The following is a 15,344-nucleotide window of genomic DNA, read 5'->3' as shown; positions in this document are numbered from 1 at the left end:
ACGGAGTCACCAGAGGACGTTTACTTGGAAAACCCATAATAAAAATGTAAATCTTTATCGCCTCACACACCAGCTGTTATAAAACGTAGAAACCATTCGTGGAGATTTTTTTGTCAATGTGCTTTCTGCTCACAATGATGATAAGTTTACGAGATCCCGTTTTGTTTATTAAATTATTTTACCAAAACAACAATTCCGCGGTAGCTGCTCTACAGAAATTTTGGACTTTGAAGGGGATTCGAAGAGGTCCAACGAATGTTACAAAACTTCTGAAAATAATAAATAAATTTGAAAGAACAGTATCGCTTCCTGTTCGTCTTGGAAAAAAAACCAGTTTCTGCAGAAGTAGTGCATGAGACAGAGCTCTAGGGGGTTGAGGACACAGCTTCAAACTTTGAGGCCAATACCAGTATGGCGTTGGATGGGCCACGTTCACCTGCCCATAATATCTTGCTGGATATCCTTCGATGTTAACCTTACAAACTTTCCCTAGTGTAGCGATTGCTTCCCCATGGTTTTGACCTCGACACCAAATCCCACTTCAATTTCTTGCTCCTTTTGAGATCGATTCAGAATGACCTTGGAATAGCCTCTGGACAGACGAAACACATTTTCATTTGGACGGTGTAGTGAATACTCACAACTGCCAAATTTTAGAACTACAATATCCGCGCCCTATCTTACAGGCTCCGTTGCATTCACCAAAGCTGACGGCATGCCGTGGATTTTCTGCATCATTTATTGTCGGTTCGTACTTCTTCTTCTACACATCCAATGGCATGCTTGATCACCGGGCAGCGATACGTAAATCTGTTAGGGAACGAAAGTGACCCGGTTCTACAGTGCCTTGCACGCGCAATCGTTTTGCAAGATAGAGCTCTTCCACTCATTGCACGGTGTGTTATAAATGTTATTAAACGTCATTTTAGAGAAAAGCTTGTCATCAACCGGAAGTTTCGTAATGTGTGGCTTCCCCGATCCCTAGATCACAGTCCATGCGATTGTTGGTTTTAGAGACATTTGAAACAACTGGAAAGTCGTGAAAATCGAAGAACTTTACCCGATCTTAAAATATTTCATTCCATGAGGTCAACATTTCCCAACACATACTTCGCTCACTGTGGAATATGCCATCTCGCGATTTTAGATGGTAGCTGAAATTAATAGCCGCCAAGAAAATTTATAAAATTGTATAAGTATTGCAGATGTATGGCCAAAAGTGTAACTTATTAATAGAATGCCCTCTCAATGGTCGCAATATTTGTAACTTCGGGCATTGTCGAATTTCGAATGGATCACTAATTAGAATGTTCAGAAAAACGAAAGTTTCGTATGATTTTCGTTTTTTATAATCTCCAAACAGCAGCTCAAAACTACAGATAAAAAATCAAAGCTTTGCAAACCTTCACTCAAACTTATTCATACCTTCAAACTTCAACTTTTGAGCAGTATTACCAGCAGCGACAAAATAGTAATCGAAACTCTGTAAGCTGTTAGTTCGCTTAGAAATATGGGAATCGATGAGGCTTATGTGCGTGTGTATCATGGAATCGAAGAGCTTATCTTTTAGTTAAAGATGCTTTAAATTTACCCATCGATATCAATATTAGCGTTTAAAAGAGCTATTGGAAGTTCTTTTATTGCAAGAAGCTTGTATTTAAGTGGAATGAAGAGTCCTTTTCATCTTGCAATACGGGGAGCACCAAACCGTTCTTTCCTTTCATTTACTTTAGACTGCATTCCGAGTCTTTCATCTCCATTAATTTCAAAATATCTCAGTTTTTATCTGGTCATGGCAAATTTGCAAGTCTGGTTCGTTTCAATCTAAGTAATCAAATAATGTACGTGAGTATTCAAAAAAGCACCTCAAGCTATGGAACATTTAAGCTTTTTCTGTCTTACCTTCGATGGCCCTAGATTGTGGTTGCAAAATGATTTGAAAACGCTTGGCGTCACTTAGCCGGTGAATTTACCTTGGGTTTGTGAATTCTAGAATGCCGGTCTCTGCTTTTGTTCGTTTTATTTATACATGTAATATTTCATGTCTTAATGAACTTACTTTTGTAGGCTTGTTGTATATGTGTGGTGCACAGGATTGTATGTTCTAAAAAACTTATTCATAAAACTTCTTCATTTGATTAATCATAATTTCTGCAGATATTTAACATATATAAAATTCTTTCAGTTTTGGTAATTCATAAATCCTAATGCAACTAATAATAATCGTTAGGCTATTATTTGTCACATTAGCATTTAATTATTCGACAGACTTTTTACACCGTATCTCTATTTACTTCGATTATTATTAAGTAATCGATGGCAGAGAGTTGAAATAATACAATGAGCTATTTTAAGTTCGGTTCCTATCAACAGCATCAAAACGATTATTACAATGAAATGAATCACAAGAGCTGTTTTCCCGTTGCATTTAAAAGCTAAGCATTTACACACTGTCCTCTGTACAGCTATATGACTATTTATTTTCCTCGTCATTTACATATTCGCTCTAATAGCTCTCTGAATACCCTTAATATAATGTTTCCACAGCTTCCAAACTCGCGTACCTGTTTTATGCTAGAAGGTCAATTTTAAGTTTCTTCTTTGAAATCTCCCCTTAATGTATCTCCGCCCCTCCCTATTTTAGCTTTTGATTTAAATTAAAGGAAGTAAAACCCTTCATTTTGCTTGATATTAATCAAAATGTTTGAAACATGGAACTAATCAAAATGTTGTAATGTTATACTTTGCCTGATACAGGTACCTTAGTCCCATAACCTTACTAGACAGGTAGTGAGTTATATCGAAGTCTAAAGTACTATAATAAAAACTTACAAAGGTTTAAAGAATTTATTAAACTGAACTTCTAACATAACAGTACACAGATCACGCTACATACATCCACCACTTATGGTAATGACAATTAATAATAACATATAACTTTAAACGTTTATCAGTAGACTAAGACTACACAGTTAAATAACTAGGCTACAAGCTGGCTAAAATACACCAATAGCACGAAGATTAAAATATTCGCTGCGACAGCATTCAAAGCCGGGGTAATTTAATACAGCTGGCCGAATTCTAATAACGATGCGTGAGTTCTGTGAACTTTCTCTCTCTTATACAAGCTACGAAATTCCTCAGCTTAAATACACTACAATCTAATCTGCATTCTGGTCAGGAATACGGAAAGAAGAAGTTTAAGTAATGATCAAAATTATAATAACTGGTTAATTTAACTTAAGAACCTTACAAATCTATGAATTTGATATAAATATCGTAATATTCTGAAACCCAATGATGGAAAGTTAGGATACAGGCATTTAAACAAACAACAAAATCAAAGTAAAATCTTTTGAATACTTAAATAATGATCAATAATTATAAAGTACTGCCAGTATTTTGCCGATAGGCATACAACTAGATTAGTTTCTATATAATAATGAAAATTATATTTAGCATAGAAAATTACCATAATAGGGCGTAGAGATAAGAAGATGAGAAGCAAGCAAATGTACCTGTCAAAACATTAAGAATGGACTGGTTAGGTGCGGTATTGCTGCAAAACAAAATTGTAGTTGCATTTGCGAAACACACCAAAATGAAGCGAAAACAAATACGTGCTTATATTTTAATGGAAAAAATACTCGCAATTTTAATAGCAAATAATATTATGCTAACCCTGAAATCATATGTAGGCAGCATGGAATTATGGCTACGAAAATTATTACGTTTACTTACATGCATTTTATGGGAGAGGACAGATAGATAATACGTTTACATAACTCAAATAGATATATATTTTTTCAGAAACATGTTGCCTGTGATCATATGATATTCAACAGCTCATGCAGTAAGGTACACTATAAATTGTATTTATAGACAATTACGAAAAGCAGGAAGTACTGACCTTTCCGGAAGGAATGGCCTTGGAGCACTTCCGACAGATGAGAGCTCCACACTCCACACACGCACACTCTCTGATGGCAGCATGGCACAGAGAACATCTTTCTTGTTCTTTCTGAACCTCTTGTCGAGGCTGCTCTTCTTCCCTGAAAAAAAATATAAACAAGTATAATACTTCTGAAATGTTTCCAACATTTTTATCATTGCTTCTCTTATTGCTTTATTATTATTATATTATTGTTGCTTAAAGGTGAAAAGATATTCTTATATCTATATGTAAAATTTATCGAAAACTTACTGAAATTTTTACAGCCCTAATAAGCACTGTTGAAATCAGAATAAAACATTTGTATTAAAGTCATCTTCCTTATAATGCAAATGGTATGCTTTACCGACTGTTTAAAAAACTACTAAAAACAAAATATATCTCATATATTCCACTAAACTAAAACAGTTTAACTAAAACAGTAAACTAAAACATTTACCACGGCCTGCTAGAACAAAGTTTTGTAAGCTTACATTTTAAAATCATATTCATTGAGAATTTGTTCCTAAAACAGCGAGATATTGCTCAGAAAACCAACTCAAGCACAGACTTAAAAATTAAGCAAATTTTATTTGGCCTATTCTTCTTAAAGCTTATCTAGTGGTCGAGCAGTTACAGACTGGTGAATATTGCCGCTTTCTTCCGAGTTCGAGAGCAGGCAAATCGACTAGGTACATGGTCAGTTTTTGTGCTTCTCTCCATGTTTGCTTCAATATGAACCTATTTATATCATAAAGTCTTTAATGAATGCATTCCTTCCTTTAAGTACGTAGCCTCTGTGTGTTTTTCCCTATTCAGATAACCAAGGAGACTTACAATTAAAACGAGAATTTACAAACGAACGGGTTCGGTGCCTTATCAACACTAACTCTTAAAAACTTTAGATAACGTTCTGAAATTTAAAGTTATAAAAATCGTATCTTTTAAACACGACACTTAGTTTCACTGCCATCAAATCATTATAGGTGAGGCTTTTAAACCTATAGGGACAACAGGTATCAGTGTGTTCTCCTACCTAATACTTCCCAAACATGTTGGGTTATAGTCTTACGACCAGCAAAACAGCTTCTAATTTCACAAGGTATAAGTTACATCCAACCTTCTCTAGATTTTCTTCGCAAGCTTCCGCCTTCCGATCTGGTCAATATTGTAATGTAATTCGAACTGAAGATAAAGTGTAACTATTAGTAAATCGTTAATTAACTGTTCCAACTAAACTTTAATAGCAAATTATCTTCACAGCAAAAAAACCGTTAAATAACTGTTCCAATTAAAATTTAATAGCAAATTAGTAAACCGTTAATATCAAATTATCTTCACAGAAAGGTAAGCAAATTATCTTCACCAAACCTATGCTAAGACTTATGGTTTACAAGAAACTATATCTGGCAGGTCAAATGTAAGATATTTATCTATGACGTATATTACATGTTCAGAATTTATCTTTTCTTACACGCATTCTAACTAAAATTAAACTTAGTCGATAGCCAATGTGAGAGTTAGAAATTTTAGCAACAACAATGCACCTTAATAACAATAAATTATCTATTACAATTAATATACAATATTTATAATCTTCCAATAAACCACTTCTTCGTGGTAACTAATTCCGCACAATTTATATCTTTTACATACGAAATTACATATTTACATATTGCATTTGGCGAATGCGCCGTATAGCGAGCACCCTTTCGCCAAATGCGTCATGCCAGTCTAGAAAATGTAAGTGGATACTTAAAGCATGGAATGAAATTAAAACTGACATTAATTCAAACGCCTTTTGAAAATGTAGCATATCAAACAATCTAAATTTAATAGAAGATAATAATTTATTTATAGGTCAGAATAAGGAGATGGTGAAGCAGATACAAAACGCAATGATATGCCTGACGACATAACGGAAGAAAAATATGACGAACGTTTCATGTTATCCAATAATAAAAATTCTAAAGTTCATAAGGTATGGGATTTCTTTTAAGTAAACAGCACTTAGGTATATATATAAATCTAATTTTTGTACGCTCATCTTTTCCATACTTTAAAAACTAAAATTTTTATATTCAGCGTATAATGCGCACCCGTGAATTTCGATCTTATTTTTTGTACTAAAAGAGCATGTTGTACGCCGAAATATACGGTATGTGTACCTACATCATTATACATCATTAAATAAAAATATTAAGTACAATTAATCATTTTTCTATATATCATTTAATTACTTCAGGAAAAAAGATACCGTTTTACCCACCTACTTGAAAGGATGTAATCGGGATATTAAAGCACTAGCTAAAACCTGTGCTTTTTTAATTTAACAAATTTAGAATATTACTCCAGGTTATCTACCCAGTGAAGCAATCATTCAATCAGTGCTGTTAATAATTCATATATTCACAATACCAAAACAATAATGAGGATTACAAATATTGCAAATTAAACAAGAAATAATACTTCTTATATACTTTTCCAAAATACATAGAAATGGTCACTGAATGTTGTTGTTTTGGCAAGCTCTCTTCATATGCAAAGAAAGCTCATTTACACGCACATGCTTGATGGGCGGTAAAAACTTCCGCATAATTTTTCAAACATTCATTTCAGTGATAAATGAATTGATCAATTTATTATTTTCAAAATGTAAATAATATTAGATTTTCAGCGTTTTCAGTATACCTATAAGAATCACAGTCTTAATTTTGATAGATTTCGAAGCTGTTGATATAAAAGTAAGCAGAAATGTAATGATCCATTGGATGCAGATACTATTACATAACCCCTCGTTTTACAATGTATTTTCATTATAAATTTTTAATATATGCATTAAATCAAAAGATAAAATATTATATTTATTTTAAAGCAGCCACAGATATGATATTAAGAATGCAAAATTAATGCGACTATTTTCCAGATAACATTTGGAAACTAGAGTTACGTGCCTTAAGCATTTTTGGACAACTTTCTAATAATGAGAAAAATTTAAATGTGGAAACAAAAAAAAACATCCATGCATACAGCTAGTTCTTTAAGATATCAACCCAGGTTGAATTACGAGTATTTAACAGTCTTATCTACACGGCCGCTGGCGAGCTTCCAGATAAGATTAAAACCAAAATTTAATTTACTTCTGCACATTTCTTAGGCTTCCTATCTAAGTTTTAAGAGTAAGTTAATTGTTCGTCATGTACAATTTCCAAACCCTTCATTGGAAAAAAATAATTTTTGTCATAGTGTTAAGGAATCGAGTTTAAATTTAACTGGATTATATAGATGATTTTAGATTGTCTGGATCAGATGGGAGCTACATGCCAAATTAAACTACATCATATTAAAGCATTCGAGAATTAAATAAGAATTTTTCTCATTTGTATCTGCATCTACTTCTCGTTTATTGAGTGAGCAGTAAAATGCAAAGAAAACTTTAAACTTATTTGAAAATATTTTTTATATAAACTATATACACAGAATTATGCGTGCAAAGTGTTGATAGGAAAGATTGAATTAAATTTTTGGAGACCTTTATAGAGATTTTTTATTTGGAATCAACGTCTTTTGATACTGTACTTCTTCAATATAACTTTTAATATCGTCCAATATTATTCTGCATTTTTTAATTTTTTGCTCTAGTCTGTAGAATGTGTTTAGGAAGCACATTTTTGAATCTATTTAAAATGTGCCTTGGTCCTATTTAAAATGAGGAGTCATGCTACCTTTCTTGGTAGCTGTATTTTATTTCTAAAAGATGTTTTTCAAATAAGAAATCATAATACTTCTCCGTGCATATATGCAGGGTGTAATGTCATGAACAAAGATAGTTAACAGGAGGAACTTGCGTGGTTCGAGTTGACTTTTTATGATGATGGAGGGTATTTTATTCACAGTTCACGTTTCATGTTTTTCCTGCCTCCGACAGCCTCTAACAAACCCTCTACAACGGTGCTAGAACTACAACGGTACTCAAGATGCGTTAAATGAAAACTTTCTCTTCAAAACCTGGTCTAGACATCGACAAGATCTAGACCAGTTCCAGTTCCTCTTTACGTGAGGACAATATATGGAATTATTTTCCAATGTGTATTCACGTAGTCTTGTAGCGCCCAGATAATATTAAATACTTTGCATCCCTGCGATACCATAGTTGATCTTCGCATTTCCTGTTTCGAACAACCAATTGGTCTCTATATCACCGAGGCAGGAAATATACTCAAACCCTTCATTCATTGTTCTATTATAATTTTCTAATATTTCTATTTTTAAGAGTATCAATAATACTGAAGCACACTCAAAAATAGATTTGGAATCTAAATATTTATTCTAAGAAACTAATAAATATTTCAACTTCCACTTGTTATGTTAGTATCATTGTAAGACATGATCTACACCCAGCAGTATACTTACTAAAATTTAATTACAATTATTTGAGTTGTGGCCATTTCTCATACAACATGCACTAAATAACGAAAATCAAAGAACCTTCCTTATTACAACTGTAATCAACCATCATTCAGACGAAGCATCGAATAGATTCTTACATCCGCCTGCCAAGCAAGAAAACATTTTACTCGTCGCTACTAGCAAGTATCTGCACTGATCTGGCTTAGTTTGCTTTCCTATTAGAGTACCTTTAGGTATATACACACCAAGTAATAGTTTATTTCCTAATTTCAGGTGTCTTTAATATGATTCTGAACTAACTGTTGAAAATGGAAGAAAACCACGCTAATGTAGAATTTAAAATTTCGTAAAGAAGCAATCTTAGATTGGCACAGCCTTTCTATTGCCAATATAAAACACATTCTATTATTAGAAGTAAGCCCAATAACCTTGCTGCCAGTCTATACTGAAAAACATCTTGGAATCTCTAAAAATCTAGCTTTCAGGTAATTTTCACACTTGTCAGTAAATTTCGTAGTTTGATTCTTAACGATCCCAACTCTGACTCTAATTCCTAGGTACTTGTTGTATCTTGTTGTGATGGTTGACTATCTTGTTGTGATGGTTAACTATCTTGTTGTGATGGTTTGATTTCCTCTAAACTAGAAGAGCATTACAATTTCACATCAAAGAACAGGAATCCTATGTTCTAAAAGAAGACCTAAAAAAAGAATCTTCGACAAATTATGATAACTGGCTATTTAACAATTCTGATTTTCAATCTGATTTTCTCACTCACAAAGCTTCTTTAACTAGTTAACAGTATTTGCTTAAAATCCTTTATTATCACAAAATTTTACCTCCTTTATTTAATGATATTAATTCCTATTCACTTCTTTCCGACGCTTTTAAAAGTCTAACATCTTAAGACACTTTTCATGACACTTTTATTCGATAGACTGACTACGTCGGTTTTCTATTTGCTCTATCCATTGATTTCGCTATGAATCCGCTGTCGTTCCTCCCACCTCTGCAAACATTTTTCTTATTGGAGAAGTCTGCCATTGTCTGAATATAGTGAATAAATATGACAGGCCAACATAAAGTCCAGGAAACTGGTTATCAGCTTCAAATAAGCATGTTATTTACGTATTCTTACTCTTAATAGTTTTATCAGTTACATAACCTCTGCTGTATATCTTCAAAGCATCATTGTTTCCCATTTACTGAGACAGTCTCTTGTAGCCACCCTCTCTCAGAAAGCGTATGTAAACTATGACGAAAGAGTTCGGGATTCACAACTCTTCTTCCAAAATTCACCTACACAAGACGTGTCTTCTCAGATCACGAAAAACATCTGATGGAAAAAGGATACTCCTGCAGTATTTGCGCGACTTTCCCTGGGGAAAAAGGGGGTAAAACTCAAAGCGAGGGGATCAGAAATCTGCTTCACCGGTGGAAGAAATTTTTCTCGCCGGCGATTGGAGAGAACACACATTTCCAGAAAATGCTTATTTCTTATCTACTTCCTGCTTTTCTGAGTACAAATATTTGAAGAATAATAAAGTAAAAAAAAAGTTGTTTTCCGCGTTACTCGAGCCATTGCGTATTGTGCTCTGTTGTTTTATCATGTCGTAAAACACGGAGATTGCGGATGAGAAAGAATATGAGAAAGTAAGTTTTCTTCTGTTGCTGTTACTCCCATCGAATTTTCGTTTTCATTTTTGACATATAGCTTGCGAGTTCGTTGACCCAGATAAAAGCAATGAGCTTGCCAAAAAAACCCGAAGAGAATAAGAATGTATGGTATTTTTCTTTGTAAAGAAAAGAAGACATCGCAGCTGTTCTTGATTAAATTTTGGGCGGATCTAGCTTTTTTACAAAGACCATAAATGATTTCGGTTAGCAAAAACGTAAGAGTTTGTAGAAAGTTATCATTGAAAGAAGCGACCCGTTTTTAAGGCTTATGCTACATAATTACTTATTAATTCAGAGAGATACGTAGTTATGATCCGATACATTATGTAACGCTGAAATTAATTCTGAATTTTTAAAAATGTACAAAATATTGGAACGACATTTCCAGTTTTTCTGCATTTATGCACTTATTGGCTATGGATTTATTAATCGAGAGAAATTCAGAAGGTTAAATTTTTCTGATTATTAATTACTTTCTTTCTTAAGAAAATAAAATTGTAGTCTTTAATAATTTTTTTCATTTTTAATTAATAATGCATCACTTTATAAAATAAATTATCGTAGTATCGATCATATAAACATGTAGTATACAATTCCAAAAATTAAACAATTTTAGCTACTTACTCACGACTGAATTGGAAATACTGGTTAACACTTTTAACAATTTGTATTTTCTAGATTTTACGTAATTATTTGTTTAAATTAATAACTACTTTAAAGTGATTGATTTTTCATGCAATCTCTTCAGCGAAATCTGCATTACATTTTACTTCCTTTTAAGTAAAGGAAGTATTGTAATCGCGAAAAATTTCAGATACCATATTTCACCGATAATATCCATTTTGATCGCTCTCAAATCTATTTGAACAATGTTTTTTGTAACATCTATACATATAGGCAGACTAAAGGACTCTTGTTTCCAAACGGATTGTAAAATAAATTTAGAAATGATGGTTTTGACGTCTGTACGTATATATGTATGTATCTCGCATAACTTGAAAACGATAAGCCTCAGAATGTTGAAGATTTGAATATGGGACTGCTGTAACATGTAACTGTTCAGCTCCCTTTTTGATTGCTACCTTTCGACCGCATCAAACGTATATAAATATATATATATATATATGTCATAATATAAGCAAAGAAAAAGACGGAATACTGTAGATGCGTGATTAGACCCATATTGAAGAAGATTTTGATTGCCCAGTATGCTAGTAATGCTAACTTGGTAACATCTAAAGAACTTGACAGTCGAGGCAGTTTTAATTCCATTTTTATTTCCAATTGATATTTGTGGCCACAATCACTTGGCACTCTAGTCGTGCCTTTCCACAGAAGATTTACATTTTTGATATTGTTGAGATAGAAAGCAAGCCAGCGAAATTACATCTTAGCACAGCACAGAGCAAAAGCTGAAGTGCGTAGTTATGAAAGATGGAAGCACGCGAAGAGAAAAGTTTTGGCCTACATTTCGGTGATTGGTCGTCAAGAGGCATCTGGTGTTAACGGTTACGTAAGATCGCATGATTAATTTGAATGACACAATGCAGATAAGTTATTACGATTTTAGAATAGAGAGGAAGAATTAATGTTTATAGTTATATTATAATTCTGATTCCTACATTTTTATCTTACATATATATATATATATATATATATATATATATATACTCTGTTAACCGGCTTGGTGAGCTGAGGTATTTTATTTTTAAATGCTTGCAAATTGTGCATTTTTTGCTTTAAAAGGGATTTAATTATTCTTTTTTAATGTTCCTGTTAAGGTTTTTATGTCTTTAGTTAATCTGCATGCAATTGTTATAGCACTGTCAACAATTTAAAAGTTGTGTAAGTGATAGTAAGCCTAATGAAGTCATCATCTGTTTACCTTTGAAACTTTTAGTAGAGAAGTGAATTAGGTCAGTTTTTTCACCAACTTCAGTATCTTTTTGCCCAGTGGGACGAAAAGCAAACTTTCAGTTTTGTGCTCCGAAAAATTTATCTTCTTCCCCCTCTGGTCAAATTGCTTGTTTTTGCGTAGAAGCTCTAATTTTAATTATGAAAATTGTTTTTAACTGTATCTGGTGTTTTATGTTGGGCTGTATTTTGCAATTTTAAATAAAGATATTTTGAGTCCGTTTTTGCCTTGGCGCGAAATGAGAACTGAATTTATTGAATCGGAAATATATTTCTAATGAACTTCGAGTCAATAATTTTAAATGTGTATAATTTAATTGGCCGTAAAAAAAGTCATGCGGTGTCCACATCAGATTTTGTATTATCTTTTACAAATAGATGATTCGCAGAATTCCTGATTTTCTTAAATAAACTTGGAAATATGAGAAATTAAAAATAATTTCTCAATACTCTCCGAGCGTTATGGGCATAAACATCCGTATAGAAGGATGGCTTTCTAATTCGTTACTATTTTCTACCCCATAATAATAATATGTTTCTTGTAAACAGATGATAATGGAACAGAGAAAGTGAAAACAGATGTTAGAAATTTCTAATTGCTGCTGAATTCTCAAAACAAGCAATTAAGCCTTTACAATAAAATAATATATACTACTTTTCTATGATGTAATGATGTAACGCTCTTTACTCTGCTAAGACGGTTAATTATAATTTTAGCTGTTAAACGGGTATGATGTGAGCAAAATGAATTAACGTACTGCAGCTCATCTTTTCAAACTCTTTGATTTGATGTAAAATAAATCTAGAGATATATAATTATAGAATTATTATTAGTCTTTTGAGTACCAAAATCAAAAACTGTTTATTTATTAAATAAACAGAAATATGTAACACGTTTACCATAGTTCTTGGAATGGCTTTAGAATCTCAAACTTCGTAGGCAAACTGGTGGTCTATATTTTACAAATGACTTCACTCCACTCATTAATTCCTAATTCAAGCTATAGTTACACTGTATAGTTTATAATTTCTCCACATATCGAAATTTTGTCACTCAGGTCATCATAGAATTACTTATGATTTAAACAGCCATATAATTATGAACGTCTACAGAATATTAAAGTTAGTTGGAATTTCAGGTACCTGAATTGATGTTTTCATGTTTTTACCATGACATTTTCGGTTTGTGTTATTTCCTCCGCGACATTTTCGTCCGCTATGTTTTGGCCGCGATGTTTTCCGCTGTAACCTTCTCCGGGATTTGAACGCGGGCGCTTCGTCACCTGAATAGGCTCTCCTAATCACTATACCATCTAAGAGTCAATACTTCTGCCTTGCATACTTGAGTGAAATTTGTTGAAGCCGATCATCGTCTAGATTTTCAGTGGAGGCCACATGTGATTCTTAAATTTAATAGCTAGTTGCCATTTAAAATTAGGCAAAAACGCAATTTAATTTGGCGTAAAGTTTGAAACAAACTCTATGGATATCGAGAATGTTCAGTCATAGATCCATCCTGTACAGGGATAGAAGGTTTTTTTTCAAAGATTATTTAAATTTCATGCCAACCTATGCTTGCTTTTTTTTGCCTAATTTTATATTTTGTTATATATATTTTGCCTGATTTAAAATTTCTTACCTCAATCTTAACATGTGTAAACCTTATAAAGTTTAAGATATAATTAAAAACAGTAATGTGTATTTATATATGGCTTAAATTCAGTTTCCCACATGCAATATTTGGTTATAAATAAAGCTGCAGGAGTTGCTTTATGCGCAGTTTTCCAAAACACATTTCTAAACTAAGCTAGCAAAATCTCTCAGCGTGTGATATTCTTTTGAAATTCTAAAAGTGCTTCGCGGCGCTACTTCTCGATGGATAAACTTTTCTCCACCACTCGACTGAAAATGAGTCCTGCTTGTGTTTGCTTTCATTCGCATATTTTGACTCACGTTCAGGTCTTTGGAAATAACCAACAACTTTATAGCGTATAGAAAACATAGATCGTAAACTTTGTGTTTTTACATCAGCCAAAATTTTGATTTACGTCAGCCAACATATTGATTTTCATCATCGAAAAGACTGAACGCCACTTTTCAAAATACAGAACCCAGACATTTTTAAATTTGGGATACAACATTATTTGTGTATCTGCATTGTTATTTTAAAATAACTTGCGAACACACAGTAATAGAAATATTTAAAGGTTGTAAGATATTACTATTATTTTTCACTAACCAGTTATTTTATCAATTAAGACACAATAACACGCCGAACAAATGCTAATTCAGATGTCAAACAACAAAAATCAGAATTTGTGAAAATTTGAAATATAACGCTGATTTTTGTTGTTTGACTTCTGAATCAGTTATTTTATGTTTTGTATCTGTACTGCTAGTCTGCATCTCTAGGCCACGTTACTATGTCGCTGCTAGCTCAGATAAGATTTGTAGTCTTCGGCCTTGCGATATAATTGCCGATATTTGAATATTTACGCCGGTTATGGTTGCGAGCCAACTTCACGTTAATTTGAATTGTATAGTCTTTGACTACTAGCTTATTTTTAAATTTGAGCTTACTGTTACTTTAAGATATATCGCTATAAGTAGTTGGCCGAGCTGTAAGTACTAGTCGCGCATTTAAGTTCTAGTTCTGATTTAATAAAAGGGTGTAGTTTTAAAAAATTTCTGAAGACTCTGTCGCTAATTTTTAGACTTCGCGAAAATTCGCTGTTAGTGCACTTAGAGTTTAGTTCCAGTTCACAATAGCTAAAAAAAGCTACACTTTAAGGTGAACAGACTGGCTCGGATGGTGGTTTTCTTCATTTTCAAGCATGTGTAACGTGATTTTTAACGTAAATTCTCTTTAGAAGCATTTATAGAAGTTTTCAACAGAAAAAGTTCTGCGAAGGCTCACCCTTCCTTAGACAGGCTTCGTGTGCTTTGCCATATTCAAACCATTTGTAAAATGGTATCAATTTTTCTTTAAAAAATCCTTCACGAATGTAATACTGCTACGACAGGCAGCCCCTGACATGCATTTCTAAAACTTTCCAATTACTTAACACTTTTTTAAAATTTTACGTATATACTTCATGCCTGACATTATGAATATAACTTTTTACTTGCATTATATTTTAGCAACATATGCGCGGATATTTATTTCAGTAGTATTATATTTAGTCCAAACGGGCTTTGTCCCTGAGGGACTACTGTTTTCGTTTTGCGATTTTGCGTCGAATCACTCTGAATGTCCGTTTCACTTTTCAACCTGTTTCCACCAAATATTATCGCCCTGTATTATATTTGAAGAAATTAAATAATGAAGAATCTGCATAAATGTATGTAAGTTTCTCGCATTGTGATAAAACCAAGGTGCCTAAAGCCATCCAATTTTGAATGACGTAATCCT

At 33.0% G+C, this 15,344-nt stretch overlaps 1 protein-coding gene across 1 annotated transcript in view; it reads right to left on the bottom strand.

Annotated features, from left to right (window-relative positions):
* The window catches only part of LOC118186632 (uncharacterized), a 435,694-nt gene that overhangs the window by 298,949 nt on the left and 121,401 nt on the right, over window positions 1-15,344 (bottom strand). Inside the window, exon 2 of the mRNA XM_085813324.1 lies at window positions 3,911-4,052. Coding sequence (XP_085669450.1) covers window positions 3,911-4,052 — 142 coding nt within the window. The remainder of the gene's footprint in view (window positions 1-3,910; window positions 4,053-15,344) is intronic.

Source organism: Stegodyphus dumicola, chromosome 3, assembly GCF_044657685.1.
Source record: "Stegodyphus dumicola isolate Sdum_Otavi_A_Nest chromosome 3, ASM4465768v1".
Classification (NCBI taxonomy): Eukaryota; Metazoa; Arthropoda; class Arachnida; order Araneae; family Eresidae; genus Stegodyphus; species Stegodyphus dumicola.
This window is presented reverse-complemented; position numbering and strand designations above follow the sequence as displayed.